The 18,849-nt window shown below is 45.2% G+C and overlaps 1 protein-coding gene and 1 pseudogene across 3 annotated transcripts in view; both read right to left on the reverse strand.

The window, feature by feature from the left end:
* Positions 1–17,736, reverse strand: part of IFT38 (intraflagellar transport 38) — a 32,879-nt gene extending 15,143 nt beyond the window's left edge. The window contains exons 1-7 of one of the 3 annotated variants that reach the window (XM_055409341.2): positions 17,165–17,734; positions 14,500–14,611; positions 13,384–13,468; positions 11,036–11,215; positions 8,078–8,173; positions 5,847–5,930; positions 2,225–2,358 (exon numbers count right to left, since the gene is read on the reverse strand). In XM_055409341.2, coding sequence (XP_055265316.1) covers positions 2,225–2,358; positions 5,847–5,930; positions 8,078–8,173; positions 11,036–11,215; positions 13,384–13,468; positions 14,500–14,611; positions 17,165–17,186 — 713 coding nt within the window. In that variant the 5' untranslated portion in view covers positions 17,187–17,734. Of the gene's footprint in view, positions 1–2,224; positions 2,359–5,846; positions 5,931–8,077; positions 8,174–11,035; positions 11,216–13,383; positions 13,469–14,499; positions 14,612–17,164 lie in introns of all 3 variants that reach the window. The other 2 variants (XM_055409343.2, XM_055409344.2) reach the window with 2 other exon arrangements.
* On the reverse strand, positions 11,922–12,986 carry LOC148773699 (2-iminobutanoate/2-iminopropanoate deaminase pseudogene; annotated as a pseudogene).
* Positions 17,737–18,849: the final 1,113 nt, after the last annotated feature.

Here is an 18,849-nt window from a genome sequence, read left to right on the forward strand (position 1 = left end):
TTCTCTGTTGTCCCCTTCTCCTCCTGCCCCCAATCCCTCCCAGCATCAGAGTCTTTTCCAATGAGTCAACTCTTTGCATAAGGTGGCCAAAGTATTGGAGTTTCAGCCTCAGCATCAATCCTTCCAATGAACACCCAGGACTGGTCTCCTTTAAGATGGACTGGTTGGATCTCCTTGCAGTCCAACGGACTCGCAAGAGTCTTCTCCAGCACCAAAGTTCAAAAGCATCAATTCTTCGGCGATCAGCTTTCTTCACAGTCCAACTCTCACATCCACACATGACCACTGGAAAAATCATAGCCTTGACTAGACGGACCTTTGTTGGCCAAGTAATATCTCTGCATTTTAATATGCTATCTAGGTTGGTCATAACTTTCCCTCCAAGGAGTAAGCGTCTTTTAATTTCATGGCTGCAGTCACCATCTACAGTGATTTTGGAGCCCCCCAAAATAAAGTCTGACACTGTTTCCACTGTTTCCCCGTCTATATCCCATGAAGTGATGGGACCAGATGCCATGATCTTAGTTTTCTGAATGTTGAGCTTTAAGCCAACTTTTTCACTCTCCTCTTTCACTTTCATCACTTTTAGCTTTCACTTCATCACTTTCAGCTCTTTAGTTCTTCACTTTCTGCCATAAGGGTGGTGTCCTCTGCATATCTGAGGTTATTGATGTTTCTCCCGGCAATCTTGATTCCAGCTTGTGCTTCGTCCAGCCCAGCGTTTCTCATGATGAACTCTGCATATAAGTTAAATAAGCAGGGTGACAATATACAGCCTTGACGTATTCCTTTTCCTGTTTGGAACCAGTCTATTGTTCCATGTCCAGTTCTAACTGTTGCTTCCTGACCTGCATATAGGTTTCTCAAGAGGCAGGTCAGGTGGTCTGGTATTCCCATCTCTTTCAGAATTTTAACTTAGTTGGGCATAATACTCTGCTGTCAGCATGTTCTAAAATTTAATCAGTCTCCTAAAAAAAGAAACAAAGGCTGCTACAAACTAAAGCTAAGTTTTAATTAAACCAAAATATAAAAACTTAAAAACAGTGACTTCCGGGTTACTAAGACTCCCTGTTCCCAGTGCAAGAGGCCTGGGTTCTATCCCTGGTCAGGAAACTAGATCCCACAGCCACAATTCACAATCCCACATACTGCAACTAATAGCTGGTGCAGCCAAATAAATAATAAAAATAATTTTTTAAAAACTTAAAAAAAAAAGTTTAAACTGGTTTGTTGAATTTTCTATTTTCTATTGTTGATCTTAAAGAGAAACCTCTCTTCTTTTAAAAATATAAACAGATAAGCTAGAAAAATAATTCACAATCTCTTGGAGGAGAGGAAAACAGACATTTTTCTATTAAAAAGATCTGAGGCTTAACAAAATTGAATTTAAACTTGAAAGGCAGAATTGTTTAATGAGACAAATCTATCCAGTGACCCTGATTCCAGAGGCAGAAGGGGCCGGGGCGTGCCCTTGGGGAGGAGGAAGCCTGATGCTCTCTGGGCTACTGTCTGCTGTCCCCAGGTGCTGCTGTCCCACAGGTCTCAGGACAGCAGCCAGAGTGCAGACCAGGTACCAGTGTCCCAAACAAGTGAGGCATGTTCAGAGCAGACGCAGCAGCTGGACAGAGGAGGAAGGAGAGAGAAAAATAATGTAAGAATGAAAAGGCACGAAGAGCAACAGGGCAGAGCAAGGAAAAGCAGATACAGAGCTGGGGGGAGGAAGGGGGTGGGGGAGATGGAAGCGGGGAGGGAGGGAGAGGAAATAAAAGAGCTGGGGGGAAGAGAGAGTGAACCCCAAGAAAATGTGAGGCACAAGCTGGAAAGAGAAGATGACGAATTACCAGTGAGGAATTTCAAAGCTCTAAAACCAACTCCAGCCAAGAAGCGTTTCTATTCCCACCTAATTTACGGCAGGACACAGATCTGAGGAGCCAGGCCTTGTATAACATCTTCCACCATCTGGATTTACTTACTTTGCCTTGCATTCCAAGAAGCTACAAAGGCTAGAAGTGGGGGTTCAAGAATAAAGCAGTTTTCCAGACATACTGAAAGCAGCCAACAGACTGAGCCCAGCAGTGTGCTTGTTGGAACAAGAGACACACATGCATTCTGCATCAGAGGCATCCCAGAGCCTGAAAGGCTAACACCACTGACCACACACTCCCTCGGTCTGCTTTAACTTCCAGGGACAGCCCTCCACTCATGCCCCGGTGTTCACACCTACCTGACGCTCTGCAGAGTCTGCAGTCGCTTCCGATTTCTTTCCAGCTCTAATTTCCTCTTTTCGATTTTGGCTTCTAAGTTAGCTTCGTCAGAGGCCACGTTATTGAGCAGGTCTTTTGTCTTCTGAACCTGTGCCTACATTTAACAGGAAATGAAGGAGACAAGGTCCAGTAAGGACTTCGACCCGACTCTGAAAGAGAGGGACTTCTCAACTCAGGCCTAGCAAGACCCCAAGAAACGGAAACAAAGGGAAGCAAACAGATAAAACCTTCCCCTGGAGCCATCACTCACTTAACCCACTATTTCCAGGAGGAACATCACAGAGGCCCAGAAAAAAAATTATCCATTTTTCTTCCATAAGGTGTTTCTGCTCAGAGAAACGAATGCAGGTGGGAAGAATCCCGTGTAGGAAAGTATCCTATGCAGAACCTGAGACCTGTCGGCTCACCTGTTGAGACGGTTACACCTCACCTGCAGGTGATGGTCTGCCTTCATCTACCTGGTTCCGGCTTCTCCCAAGCTACAAAGAACTGACTTAAAGAACAGATGCACAAACAAGCTTTATCTTAGCTTCACTTCCCTGGAGTTTGCCCAAATTCACATCCATTGAGCCAATGATGCCATCCAACCATATCATCCTCTGCCACCCCCTTCTCCTTTTGCCTCATCTTTCCCAGCATCAGGGTCTTTTCCAATCAGTTGGCTTTTCCCATCAAGTGGCCAAAGTATTGGAGCTTCAGCTTCAGCATCACTACTTCCAGTGAATATTCAGGGTTGACTTCCTTTAGAATTGACTGGTTTGATCTCCCTGGAATTTATACATGTGTAGTCTGTTTGCCTGCAGGCCTCTGAAATGTTATGTGGTCCACAGAGAAATTGCCTAAGGAGACTAGACACACTCCACGACTCTCAAGAGTCGGCGCACACTTGGAAGCAGTCACTTTCATTGGTAATTTATGGCTTAATTTTTTTTTTTGGTCTACGTTCACTAACCATTTCCAAGGTGCCTTCATGAAGACTAATCTCATACCTAACCACTGACTTGTTGAAGGGACTCACAAAGCCCAAGCAGGGATACGAGTTACTCTCAGAGGAAGACAAGGTGGGTCTCTGTTTGGAACAAACTACTCAAGTTAAAGGCAACACTTCTCTGAATCAGAGTCAGATTAAAACCTAGTGAATCATCTATCTGACCTCAAAAGTAAAGTTTTTTAAAGGTTCTGGGACGTCCCTGGTGGTCCAGTGGCTAAGACTCTTTGCTCCCAATGCAGGGGGCCCAGGTTTGATTCCTGGTCAGGAGACTAGAACCCACATGCAGAAACTAAGATCCCACATGCTGCAACTGAGACCCAGCTCAGCCAAATAAATATATATATATATTTTTAAGGTTCTTTTTAAAATAAATGGCCTATATTTTATAATCCCTTTTAAGTGTCCAGGTTGTCTCATTTTTTTGAATTATCAAATATCATGGATATTTTCCAACAATGAAAAGACACCTTAAGAGATTTTCACCAAGAAATGAACTGTGCCCTCATTTGGCTGTGGCATTGTGAATACACTTAGTAGAAAAGGCACACTTGTGGCATGCTAACTTGATTCAGCCAGAACACTGAAAGCACAAGAGTATTATCATTAAAATTTTATTTTAAATTAACAATCACAAACTTACAAAGACCTGAAGTATAATACAAAGCATTTTTCCCTGACCTAGATGAGTGAGCCGCTGACTTGATGCTCCATCACTTCTAAATATTTTAATGTGTATTTCCTGCAAATAAGGACTTCCTCCTATACATCCAGACAGATGACGAACCCTGACGCACAACCTCATCCAACCCATAACCCACTGTGAATGCCTCAACAGCAGACAGGAGTGACCCTGGGCATTCATTCAGTCACCAGTCTATCTGGTCTCCTTTGGTCTGGACAGCTCCTCAGCCTCTCCTGGATGTTCATGGCCTTTCCACTGCTAAAGAGTAGGGGTCAGGGAGCTTTGGAATGCCCCTCAACCTGCCTTCATCTAATTAGCTTCAGATGATGCACCCTTAGCAGAACAGCACAGATTATCACTGCCCCCTGCCTTTCAACAGGCACGCATCATTCTGACCTGCTCCATCACGAAGATGTTCACCCTGATCGCTGGATTAAGGGAATGTCTGTCAAGCTTCTCATATTATCACTCTCTTCTTCTTTGTAATTAATGAGTATCTTGTAGGGAGCTACTTTGAAACCATGTGAAAAATCTGCTTTTCATCAGTTTTCAATATATTTATCTTTTATGTCTGTGAGCATTCGTTCAATGGTCTATAATCCATTACTGTATTTATTTTAACGCTTAACCTGTCTCTGATGTGGCTGGGGGAAGCTCATTCAGGCTGGCTTCTGTGTCCCCTTCACATTCTTTGAGTACTTCCGTGCTTTCTGGCACAAGAAGACCTTGTATTTTCTTCTCCCAGGTCTGGAATCAGTCATTTCTCCCAAGAGCCCTGCTTCCCTTTAGTGGAAAATGGCATTTAGAAACCAAGATCTGGGGGCTAGGTGTGCTTGGAGCTAAGAAACATATGAATGCGTGTGTGGGTATGCATGCGTGTGAACAGACATGTCATACACAAGGTATGTGTACGTAAGGTTTATTGCCATAACTATCTATATTGAAATGCATTTAACCATCAATCAGCACCTATTTCAGGGTTCGCTCTAATATTTTCCCTCTTCATATTTGTAACCCCGTCTCCAGTGGTGAGAACCTTGGCTTCCGTGTTTTTAATACATGTCTTGACCCTCATTTGGTCAAGCTGCCAATACGGAACCCATCTGCTGTCTCGGCTGCCCTGCCCCTCTGTCCTGGGCTGGCCAGGGAGTATCACTGTTATATGACAAGAGGACTATAAAACCTATCCATCTTGGAGTTCTGTACAACTCTCAGCAAATTTTGTTTTATAACTACCCCTAATTTACATAAGGCCCCTCATCTCTGTCTACTGAATAAAAGGAATCTCTAATAATGACTGAATACCTACTACGTGCCAGAGTCTCTGCATGACAGACTGCCACATGCCCAGGAGGACCCCACGTGGCAGGACTGCATTCCTCTTGTCTTATGGACGAGGAAAGTACGGCACAGAAAGGTTAAGTAACTTGCCTGATGTCACACGGGGCGGGGGCGGTTCAAGCCCAAGTAGTCTGAGTTTCTCTATCTGCCTTCCAAATGAATGATTCAGATGCAATGAGCTTATAATAACTAACCATGAATGATCAGTAAAGGATGATGATCATTCTATTTTTCCAGTGTTTAGAATTAAGATAACCTAGAAATAATCTAGATGCCCAACAGTGAGGAACTGGTTAAATAAGTTGTGAAGAGTCCATAAAACAGTATTTACTGAAAAATTTAAGAGAATTATTGATAAAATTGACAAAATTTTCTTAACATGAAAACAATAACAAGGGGAAGATAACAGTAAGTCACCTAGCTATTCCAGAACGTGCTCTGAATTTTTCACTTCCCCACTGACACGTTCTATCTTTGTTACGAGGCCCAGCTTGCTCTGTCCTGTAAAACCAGGAACTCACTATTTCCCAGTCCTAGGCACAAAAACATCAAATAAAAGTAAGCTTACCAAAATATCTTTTATTGCAATTCTCATCACTTTTTCAGTCTCATTTATTTCCAGAGGTCTGGCAACTGCTTCTGTTCTCAGTTCCTATAGGAAACAATGAAACAAAAATTTTTTTTTAGAAGAATTCTCAAAACCAATTCCCAGCTCTAGATATGGCTTATGGACTAGTTCTCAAAGTTTCATTATGACGTGCGTCTCCTATGCAGAAACACTCCTGCCATCACCTCCTCCAAGTATCGTCTATGACTCTGCCAATCTGGCCTCTCTCCAGAGCTCAAGGCCCCACTCCAGCTATGGGCCCCCAGGACCCCAACACCACGGGAAGCAGAACTCACCACTCAGAATCTTTTCTCTCCAAATCTGCTTCTTTACCTGCATTCCATTCGGAGACCCCAAACCAAATGCAAAACTGAACTTCCTGTCTGAGTCCTCTGCCAGCCTTTACTATCTTCCTTATGCTCACGGCCCTCTAAGTTGCCTACCACTGACAACTGTACCCAGTGAGAAGAGTCCACTTGGCCCTGCCCCAGCACTGACCACTAACTGTCAAGGGAGGCATCTGTGCCTGTTATGTCAGCACTGGACAGTTCTGAAAGCTGGAGCTTTAACGTGCATGCGGTTATGGGGTTCTGGGAGCACCTCCTCAAACCCTGTCTTTACTTCTTTCAATCCATGGTGCACCTAGTCTCCCCGCCGGGGAGCACCACTGAGCACAGGGATGCGACCTCCTCAAGGACACAGAACACAGAGCCTTCCTGGTCTGAGGCTGGAGTTGGCCCTCGGTGAGCGTCTGCTGAGTGTACTGGATGGGCGCTTCTGCAGATCACAACTACACAGAATTTGACAAGTCCTACACCCAGGGCCTCACGGCTCCCACGGCAACAGCTCAGCCTCTGACTGCTTCTTTGTCAATTCACTACAGGTTGGCGTGGAAAGAACCCCTCAGAATCCTGGTGAAGCCTCACAATGAAGCCAGGAAACTCTGCTGGCGAACAGCGAGTGACCAGCTCTCTGGTTGGGTCTGCAATGAACATGATCAGACACACATTCACTGCACTATCAACAGAAAACACGGGAAGCCTGGAACTGCCTCGCTGCTTATCTAAACCAGCTGTCAGACATCACTGGCAAGTTTGTTCTGCCAACCACACAGCACCAGGTGGCAATGTATCCAGAGCCGGGATGGTGAGCTGGCACCAAGTCCCCTCATCCAGTCTGCTTCTAGGGCAGAAAGGGACAATACCATCACACTGAGACAGCAATGCCAGGACACGGGCGAGGCAGTGAGAGAGCAGCCACAGAGGACACACCTGATGGGAATGCAGTCAACTAAACGCATTTAATTCAGAAATATTAGAGGTGAGCCTATAGGCTTCACATGCCATAAATCCTCACAGGTTAAGAACCAACCAACACTCCCATTTCTTCTTCAACCAGTAGCTAGGTCCCAAACTCTGCTGCACACCAGGATCATCTGCAGAGCTTTAAAAATCTGGATCTCACCTGCAGACATTTCAATCCACTGGTCCAGGGGATGACCTGGATGTCGGGTGATTTAAAAGCTCTATAGGAGCTTCAAGGGCATTTTAGGAACCCACTCTTCAACAGCTCCTTAAACACAGAGGACAGAGCATCCACTTTGACTGACAGGGGCTAAAATAAGGACTGCAAATAAATTTCAACTGTAACATCAACTTCAACTGACTGCCTAGGTTAGTGACTGGTTCCCAAACTAATGAGTGTTAGAATCACCCAGGAGACTTAAAACTCCTGATGCCCAAGTCATATTCCATACCAGTGACATCAGGACGGGAGTCAGATATCAGAAGTTTGTAAAGATCCCTGGGTGATTCCACTGGGCAACAAGATTCGGGAGCCACAGGCTGGGAGGAGCGTTTTGTTGGGAAGCATGCCGAGGCTAAGGGCACCGGGGGAAAGCATTGTGATCAATAAAGTCTGCCACAGGAACAAGAGGGAGAGCTGAGGCAACATGGCACACATGTGCCATTCCTGAACCAGATGCCAAAAGCATCAGAAACAGACCTGAGCCCACCAGAAGGAGAAACTGCAGCTTATGGATTGTACTTTCCCACACAGGATCTCAGTTTATCAGGTATTGTTTAATAAAACCAAGAGAACGGGAAAAAACTTAATTGGAAAAGAAACCCTGGAAATCTACTCAGTTGAGGAGGTAATCAGGGAGGTAACGAAGGTATCTAAACACCACTCACCCTCAGCTCCACCTCCTTGCCCAGCAAGTCATACAGAGACGCTCCTTTGGAAGTGATTTCAGAAGCAAGCTGCCTTGCTGCTTTTAAATCTGCAATCTAGAAGGAAGATATCAAAAACAAACTTCACTAACAGGTTTTCAGCATGCAGAAAGAACCAATCTGTTCCTATCAGTTTCCTCCTCCAGTCAGAATACTTAACTATAGAAAATGTTTTACCCCAAGAGACATATTTACACCCCGTAGAAGAGAGCTCCCAAGACACCAGTTTAGGAGACACTGATCTAAGTACAAATTAGATCAATTCTAGGCCACCTGGTCTCTCTGAAAACCCCAATGTCAAGTCAAATGTACACTGCAAGCAGGAGGTGTGTGGGGGCGTGAGGCTGGCACGCCTCCTACAATGAGGGGCTCTGGCAGCGGCGAGGTGAGCAGAGGAGGGGCAGCCTGAGGACACAGCCCCATGCAGGCCCGAGGCCCTGTGCTCACCCTCCCGCCCCGCGTTCAGGGTGTACTCCATGGGCTGCCGAGAGGTTCAGAGGAGCTCCCATGAGGCTCTGCCGTGAGATGGTGAGGACGACTGAGCACTCAGCCCGGGGCAAGCTTCTCTCTTAGGGTATGCATGCCACAGCCTCCTCCGTGAATGTGCTAAATTTCCAAAGGGCCAAGTATTCCCCAGTTCTGCTCTCTCCCCCTCTCTCCCAGTCAACGAACTCCCACCGCCTTTTCAAGCCACTTGCAACAACGCTTCTTCTTCACTTACAGCCGGCAACTTGTCCGTTTCCTGAGGCCTCAGGACTCTGCTTCCACCAGCAGCAAGCTTCCCGCTTCCCCTGTGGGAGTCTTCTCACCCTGCCCCCCAACTTCTCAGCACTGGAATCAGTGGAGTTCAGCCCCCCACCTCTTCCCCTCACACACCCAACAAGCTCCTGGCTCGGAGGCTGAGACCACAGCTACGAGCTGAGGCTCCAAGTCTCCACTAGGACACCTCAGAGATGCTGCAAAGGCAAAGTCCCAAACCAAACTCCTCATCTCTCCTGCCACACCTGCTCCTTCCGAACACTCCTCCATTTCAGCGGCGAACCCTGCCACGGTGGGAACTCATACCCACACTCTAGAGCTGTGACATCTAACACATGTCCACCAGTCACGTGCCAGTTTCAATGTTAAACCATTTAAAATTAAGTAAAATTTAAATTCAGTTCCTGGGTTGTGCTGGTGATACGTGGCTAGTGGCTACCGTGCTGCATGGCACAGACCACATTCACTGGCACGGACCACATCCACTGGCACAGGATCACATCCACCCGCACAGGACCACATCCACCCGCACAGGACCACAGCCACCGGCACAGGACCGCAGCCACCGGCACAGGACCGCAGCCACCAGCATGGGAAGGGCGACTGGAGAAAGCCGCTTCAGACCTTCCTTATAGTGTCCACTTTCGCTCAACCTTTTGCCTCCTGGGGCAAGCTGCCCCCAACACCAGTGCCCTGCAGCCTCTGAACAGAGTTGCCGTCAAGGACCCAGGCCCTCTGGCCAGTCTTGTTCTTATTAATAAGAAGATCTGCACCCTAGGCCTCTTTATCCAAGGCCTTGGGCCCAGGTCCTCTTCAGTGCCTCTGCCGAGGCCTCCTGACTTGGGAAGGTGGGGCAAACACTTGATGACACTTGCCCCCCTCCGATTCAGTCCCCACCATGTTCACATTCTGAGCCTCCCACACCTTGGTGTGGCGGGGGGGTCATTAAAACTGCCAGAGCAGTTCTATGAAACAGGGAGTCGACACTCCCTCTGGCTCTAGCCCCTTGCTTACACCACAGCAGCTAGTGATTAAAGACACAGCTTTCACGTTCGGCTTGTTGCTTTAACCGAGTCCTCCGACACCTCGCAGTTCCCACTCTCCCCAAGCTCAGCTGGGGGCTCACTGGCCGCTCAGAGTCACAGGCACCATCACCTCGGGCTTTCTCATAGGTCTCTTTGCTCCCAGCTTTGCCTCCCCACTCAGTCTGACTCAATCCAGCAACCACAGTGATCCTTTTAATATGAGGCTTCAAATGATGGACTTCTTTGCTCAAAAGTCAACCACTTTCCACCTCAAAGCCTTGGCAGTGACTTTCCAGGGACCCAAGGGCCTGTGGCTGCCTCCCCTCCCAGCTCTCATCACACGGCCCACCTCGCATTTCCTCACACACACAGCACACCCTCCGCTGAACAGCTTGCTCCTTCCCTCCTTCAGATCTTCGCTGAGACATCGCAGTCCCTGAGGCTGTCGTATCTCCCAATATAAGGCCCGCCCCCAGCACCTCAGCCCATCCCTCTTCACCATCCGTCACCCATTCAGCTCATCTGACACGCCGCTCCTTCTGCTGTGCAGTTCAGTCTGGCTCCCCCAACGGAGCTGCAGGAATAGAGGAGCCCGAGCTTGTTCACACCTGTACCCCCAGCACTTGAACAGTGCCTGGCAGACAGCAGGCTTTCAATAAAAAGCTGAATTTATTGTCCCTTCTGCTGTGACCCAAATGCTGACAAGCACAAAACTGGGTCTTCCGTGGTGGTTCAGTGGTTAACAGAATCTGCCTTGCAACACAAGCAATGCGGGTTTGATCCCTGGTCGGTGAACTAAGATCCCACATGCTGTGGAGCAACTAACCCCGCACACTTCAACTGCTGAGTCCACGAGCTCTGGAGCCAAGTGCCACAACTAGAGAGTCCATGCACCACAATGAAAGATCCTGCTTGCCACAATGACGATCCCTTGTGCCACAACTGAGACCCACCAGGGCCAAACAAATTAAGTTTTTAAAAAATTAAAAAGCAACGCTGACTAATGAGCACAAAACTGACAAATGGCCCTCAGTCAAGGAGTAAGGAAAGAAGTGGTCCTGTATTGCCACATTCCATTTCTGAGTCTGAGAAATAAACATTCCATCTCTCACTACAAGCCCTGCATTGTCCTCACCTTTGAGCCAAGATCAAACTTGAACTTGCTGACGTCCTCCTCTCCTAGTTGAGAGCCCTCCACACCTTTGGTCTTCATAGCATTGTAAAGGACAGAGGTGATCTTCAGGAGTTCTTTCACTGCATACCCATCTGCCTGATAAAGCTTCTTGGTATTGAGTTTTATATGTGCCTTGGTGGCCTATTCTCAGACAGAAAAAAAAAAAGTTTAAGATCCTTTCCATGTAAAATTAAACTAAACCCCATGTAGGTCATTTGAAAATGTCTCTGCCAACAATTGGTATATAACCAACGCATATTAAGAGTCAAACTTTCAAGTCACTCTTATATTGTGAGTGGGGACACAGACGGTACAATCCTGCTGGAAAGCAATTTGGTAAATGACAACAAGATGATAAATGTGCGTATCTTTTGACTAAGAAATTCCAATCCTAACAACTTACGATAGGAATATAGGTTGTCGCAAACAAAACTATGTGTACAGGTTATCTGTTACAGCACTGTTTCTAAGAACAAAAGTTACCAACAACCTAATGCCAACCTGTATCAATTATACAACTTATGGTATAAACAGGCAAGCAACACTACTCAGGTGTAAGAGAGAATGAAGAAATTCTATCTTTAATTGAAAAGTTCTCCAAAATGTACTATTATATAAAGACAAGATTCTAAACAGAGGCGTAGAGTATGCCACCACTGGTGTAAAAGGAAGGAAAAAGAATAAACATCCTATTTGCTTTAATATGCCTAAAGAAACTGAGAGATATTAAAAACAGTGATTACTGGGAATGGAACTGGGCTGATGGCAGACAGAATAAAAAGTCATTTTACTCTATATTGTTTCATGATTTAAAAAAAAATTTCTGAGCCATAAAATATATTGACTATCCAAAATAAGTAAATAAAATTCTTTTTAAAATCTGCATGCTATTTTGATTAATTAGAAAAATATTATCTGGCAGCAGTTCTTCACCTGTCTGCTCTCCCTCTTAGAGTGTATCCTTGCTTAAATAAACTATCACTTTACTTTCTTAACCTCTCAAAAAGAAAAATATCTGTACAGAATTTTGGTCCAGTTTCTTCTCCTTCAGATCTACCATTCAAACTTATATAATTTTATTAAGTAAAAGCAGAAGCACATAATATCTGACATGAGAAATAAATACTCCACATCACTAACAGAGCTTAACTGAATTAGGTGTGTTCTTTATTATTTCTCAGAAACAGTAACTCATCTTTCCTACATTATTTTCCTTTACTTTTATTTATCTAAGTAACTATGTGTCTCTTTTCCCATATCTAGTAATACCAACGTTACATAAGTGTAATTTATAACATTAATAACTAGATTTTTCATTAGTCTTCACATTCAATTCCTCTTATCATATGGCATTTCTGTAATAACTTCATATATTTCAGTCAACCTTATGCTTTCCAACAAAGATTATAAAAAATTAAGACATTAATTTAAAAACATTATTCAAATTCCAGACTAAATAACACTGGGCCCATCACTGGGAGTGATGTTATCACGAGATGCCCTTGGACATCACGTCACAAGAGACCCTTGGACAGCTACTGCTTCAATCTCAAAACCGATTCCTTTGGGCAAAGCAACAACCTGCGAACCTTCTCTCACAGAAAAGCTACCCTGGAAATGTTATTTGTAGGTGTCACTGACGGTATGGAAGTCATTTATGTCAGTCGGCCAAACAGCTGTTTTTACATTTGTGAAATCACAGCCTGCTGCTCTCAGGATTTTACCTATGTTTGTAAGAGCATGTTTAGCCTCTTCTGCCACCCCTCTCCAGCAGAAGCTGTCCACCTTCAGGGTCCATACCTAGATCCAGCGGTCCTGAAATGTGTCCTGTCGATTAACACAGCCTGACTGGAGGGATGAAGGGCCTTGGGGCTTTCGCAGTGCTGATCACCTTTCTGGCCAAAGGTGACATGGCCAATCCTTTTCCCTCACTGCCCCTCTGAGACAACTATTTTGGATACTGCCACCACTGGTGTCCCACGGGACTCTAAAATTCTTAACAAATCATGAGTGAAAAACAAAAAACTCAGAAAACTTTGTTGGTAAAATGACTCCACAGAAAGTGCTTGCCATCACCAGATGAGAAGAAGCAGCCTTTCTGTGGAGAGTAAAAATAATTGTCTACAGAGTAGAGAACTATCCAATTATGTGATAACGTTTGTGTAGTAAACATTGTTTAAAATTTAAAAAATGGTGCCACAGAAATCTGGTAATGGAGAGTGTTAAGAAAGCTGAAGGTAGCTCTAATTAGGCTCCACCTCCTTTCTGAAGTATTTAATTTTACAACTCCATCAAAAAACTGAACTAACCATGAACTGGGCAATTGCCTTAATGAAGAAAACTCGGTCTTGTTCAGTCTCAACATCAGAAGGGATGTCATTCTGAGGTTCATACCTATCGTAGAGACAGAGAGAAAGACACAAGTTAATTAAGCTGAAAGTTCACAAAACAGAAAGTAAACAACTGGAAAGACAGTGAATCTATAACAGGAAGCTGAGTCCCCAGCTAAGGTAGTAAGAGTAAGAAAGACCTCAAAGGCAACACAAAATACCAAACATCCAAGAGAACAAATCCTCACCAAAAAATAGGTTTCAGTTCAGTTGCTAAGTCGTGTCTGACTCTTTGCGACCCCATAGACTGCAGCATGTCAGGCCTCCCTGTCCATCACCAACTCTCAGAACTTACTCAAACTCATGCCCATTGAGTCAGTGATGCCATCCAACCATCTCATCCTCTGTTGTCCCCTTCTCCTTCCACCTTTAATCTTTCTCAGCAGCAGGGTCTTTTCAAATTTCAAAAACCAAATCTGGGGCTAACAAAATTAAATCTATATCAGACAGCAAAGTTTAATTAAAATATCCAGAACTATTACTCTGGCTGACAGCCCTTGACTCAGCAGAGGGGCCAGAGTTCCTTTCTTCGAGTTACTGATGACTTGCCGGGGTCAGCAGCCTGCAGCCCTCGGCCTTCTCCTGTACAGTTCACAAGCTAAGAAAGGTTTTTACATTTTTAAAAGGCAATAAACAATAAAACACAAGGAAGCCTAACAGAGATCTTATGCAGCCTGCAATGCCTAAAATCCTGATCATCTCCTTAGTGAAAAGTTTGCCAATCCTAAGCCAGATACTCAGCAGAATGTGTGAGTAGGTCCTGTCAATCCCTGATGAAGGTGAGGGGATGAGGAGAAGTGTGGACCAGCACCCTGTCAGCTTCCTGCTGAGAAACAGTCTTTTACCATGTCCTGGTACATTCCCTTTTCCCACAGCATTCCTTAACACTCATCTGACTTTTAACAGGTTACAGCCTAGTCTGTCAAATTTTGTTGAACTTTTCCTTTTGCTTCACAGAAGTATCCTGTTTCTAGGTGGCTAATGAATAACATCTCGAATCTATCCTTAAGCCACAGTAAAGTGCCCGGTTCTAACCTTTTCACAAGCCAGAGAAGCACTTCAGATACAAGCCCAAAATTTGGTGTGCGGAAGTTTTCCATGGAAATGTGTCGAGGGTATCCCAAGGCTCTCATCATCTCTGTAAAATCTGTCCAAGGTTAAAAAAACACAGTGTGGTCAGCTCCTCCTCAAACATCAGCTACTTATCAACACAGATACTACCTTCATTCTTCTCCTTATTCCCAACCTACTGACCCACTTATGGACTATTCATCAACTCTCTAAGAGAAAAACAAAAAGGAGATAAAATTGCTAACCTACTTCCTGAAAAACATTTATTTGAGTTCAATAAATGAACTGGAAACTATGTTGAAATAGGATTTAGGGATTGGCTGTGAATTTAATTTCTCTCTTGGGTATCTCAACTAGCTCCTGGGTATCTTTCTCTTCACCACTCAAAATGAGAAATATCTGGTCTTACAAAATGCCATAAAAATATTTTTAAATGTTAAACATTTTTTTTTGCAGAGGTGATGGTGGTAGGGTAAAATTGATGTCTCTGTGTTACTTAGAGGGATGTTCAAGAGAATGACTGAACTATAGAGCAATACTTAGCTGTACTATGAAACAGACTTAAGAAACAGTAATACTAACACTTGTTCTTAATACTGCAATCACTAAGTTTTAAGCAAGACTTGCAAATAACATCCTTTTAGTTCCCATGATATGCCAAGAACGCTTCTAAGTAATGTCCGTCTTCACTCTTCTTGAAGGTGGATATTCAAAATGTCCCAATGACATTCACAAATAAGCTACCTGGTCATTGGAGATTAGGCTGAATTTCACCAGACAACAGAAGAGAAGGAATAAGCAGCGGAAAGAGCAGCAGAGGGCCTCTGCCATTGTTTGGGGGTATATTTAAATAATATTTAAACAGAGCAATGGAAAATAAAGCAGCAGCCTTCCCACCACATGCTGAGGCCTAAATACTTCCTCTCACTAAGTAGTAGCCAAATTCTGTTAATTCTGCAGTATCCTCATCAAAAGGAGACAAGTAAGATTCTTATCATGAACTGCCTAAAGTACGGCATTCATTTAAGGTAAAACACGTTCAGAAATCCTTTTGTACGCTTTTCCCAAAACAACTCCATTCAGTGTCCCTTAGCAGAAGGCTGGCCTCCCTCAACTGTGAGGGATGAGAAACGTGTCTCTACAACATAAGGTCTCTAAGAATGTCCAAGTCCCAGAGGGCAGAGATTCATACAACAGTGCTGCTGCTGCTGCTAAGTCACTTCAGTCGTGTCCGACTCTGTGTGACCCCATAGACGGAAGCCCACCAGGCTCCCCCGTCCCTGGGATTCTCCAGGCAAGAACACTGGAGTGGGTTGCCATTTCCTTCTCCAATGTGTGAAAGTGGAAAGTGAAAGTGAAGTTGCTCAGTCGTGTCCGACCCTTAGCGACCCCACGGACTGCAGCCTACCAGGCTCCTCCATCCATGGGATTTTCTAGGCAATAGTACTGGAGTGGCTTGCCATTGCCTTCTCCGATACAACAGTGCTAGTAGGCATCAATAAACTGTGATGCCTCTTCCTATATATTTACATTATAGAAAGAGCCCTTCACAACTGAAAGGAGTAATCTTTAATGGGGAAATTCCAGGCGCTGGCAACTATTAGAAAATTGGCCTTAAAGAGGCCCCTCAAATCACACCAAATTGGCAACACTTGCTACACTTGTGCAGGTGGAGCCAGTTCCCTGAACTGCTTCCGATTCAGAAAATGATAGCATATAAAAGGCAAGAGATTGATTCACACAGTCCCACCTTTTGATCCTGATTTCCACCCAGTTCTAGCTGTATGATCTAAAGCAGCTATTTTACCTCCCTGCCTCAAAGTATTCCATCCAGGAATGACTCACCTCACTGTAACAGTGAGGACTAAAATAAAATATTAAATGTAAAATATTTGCTTTGTAACAGATGTTCCCCGGGGCAGTGATAACTAGTTCTCTAATCCACATTTTTCCACTTCCCCACGCTCCTTGCAAAGGCACTTGGGTTCCCTTCTCCTCACCAGCCCCTTTTAGAAAGGTTGCAGGCTTTGGAGGTTAGACAACACGATTTCACACTCCAGCGCCAGCTCTTAACCACCTATGTCCCCTGACCGAGTGACCTGACCTCTCTGTGCCCATTTCCTCACCTAAAGAGAACTGCTGTCCAGAGGAGTAAATGAAATGATGAACACACATAGGACAGTAATTAACTACGTGACAGATCACAAAAACTCAAAAAATTTTAGCCTCAATCATTAGTCACCAGCCCCCTCTTCGATTCTCTTGTTTGCTTCTAGGAACTATAAGCTAACCCAGCTCAAAAACGGTCGCTTTGGAAAACGGTGTTTTGCCATACAGCAGCGAACAGACCCAAGTTAATTAAAATTAGATAAAATTAAAACTTCGGTTCCTCAGCCGCACTAGTCGCATACACTTCCACAACCTCCCATCATAGCACAAAGCGCTATGAGACAGACTGGGGCGCTCAGCCTGGCGGAAGGTGGCTCGGGTCAGGGGCGCCCCTGAGTTGCAGAGGCCCTGGAGGGTGACTTCGGCGCGAGAGCCTCGGCTGGGCTCGGACAAGGAGCCGGCGGGCCGAAGCCCCGAGTCTCGAGAGGACCGCAGGTCACAGAGGGCAGGGATGCCTTACTGCGGAGATCACGGAAAGACATGGTGCTCAAGTGCCCAGGATCCCGAAGTCTCCACCGCTAGCTCCTCAGCGCTCCTGGTTTTCTATGGCAACGCACGGAGTCCCCTACGGCGCGCAGCCGGGGCAAAAAAGACTGGAAGCAAAGCAGACCGGGCCGTGCGCGCATGCTCTGTATGTGCTGGAGCGAGGGCGGCCGGCAGGCGGCGTAAAACGCGACGCTGAGGAAGAGGGTGCGGCGTCCAAGCTTTCTTCACACACTTGGCAGATATTTGCACTGCAGACACGTTCTGAGCACCTAACTGCCTGTGCAAGGCGGTCTACATACTACTTTTCATTCCCTCCTAAACTCCTCCAGAAAGGAGGTGCACGATGTCACGAAGTCAGGTCTCCCTTTTGAGTCCTACGCCCGGCGCTCTTCTCTCTGGCATGTGTAAAATGGCTAGCTGCGCCCGCGTCCGAAGCCCCTGCAGCGTGAACCAGTTGAGGCCACTGCAAGGCGAAGGACAGAGCGGACCAAGGGAAGGCGAAAGTAGGCCGAGCCGCAACCCGCGCGTGCGCAGCGGACTCTAACTTTACGACAGGCCGGAAACCGGCGCGCCGGGGGGGTTGTCCTGGCAACTGTGAGCTTTGAAGTTTGGAGCTAATTTTCGCGCGCGGTTGAGGGAGGGGGCCGATCGGGGGTTCTCCGCGCCCAGCCCGTGGCCAGAACAGCTGTGGTCTCAGTTGGGCGCATTCTCTACCTGGCTGCCACGGCTGGGAACAGGCAACCGGAAGGGCTGGAGAGGTAAAGTGAGCTGAGCCCAGAGCGTGGGCGAAGAAGAGGGACTATCAATATAATATGCCCTCCGCCCCTGTATTGGTTTTAGTGAAGTAACAGACACGTGAATGCGCTGACCTTAAGATTCTCAAAATAGACCCGCACATACATGGTCATTAGGATAAATAAAGCCCTTTAGTAGAGAAAGAATAATCGTTTTAGCAAATTATCATGGAACAACTGGAAATGCAAACAAATGAACTTGCATCCTTACATGTAAAGGGTAAAACCTAAAAACTATGACTTTTCTAGAAGAAAACTTGGAAAGCTTTGTGACTGGGTTAAACAAGAGTCCTTAGATACAATACACTAAAAGTATCATCCTTTAAAAAATGGTGAATCGGACTTCATCAACATTTAGAACTGCTCTTCAAAACACTTTTTAAGAAAATGAAAAGGTAAACCCACAGTCTAAAAGAAAATATTCACAAAACACAGCTGATTAAAAAAAGACTTCTGAAATACATAAACTTTCAAAACTCACTGAAGAACACAATCAATTAGAAAGCAGATCAAAAAACTTAGTTCACAAAAGATATGGCAAATGTCAACAAAATATTAGTCCAGCAAAGAAACGCATAAATTTCTTCAAGGCAACCTGAGGGTTATAATCAGGCAAGGAGTCTTTCAGAAAGCTCTAAGGATGTTCCAAAGAGGAAAGGGGTGAAGCTAGGATCTATGTGATTTTAAGTAAGGGGTAGGTGCAATCAAGGGTACAACATTGTAGATGTTTATTGCTACTAACAAGGAACAGATATTTTAGTTAATGGTTTTAGTTCTTTTCTACGTAGGCAAGATATAAGAAACTGAATTCATCCTGAAAATACCTAACTATCTGAGGGCAGTTCTGCCAGTCTTCTGAGAGCAC

The sequence above is a fragment of the Moschus berezovskii genome, chromosome 27 (assembly GCF_049115385.1).
Source record: "Moschus berezovskii isolate FMDL1 chromosome 27, NW_MosBer_1.0, whole genome shotgun sequence".
NCBI lineage: Eukaryota > Metazoa > Chordata > Mammalia > Artiodactyla > Moschidae > Moschus > Moschus berezovskii.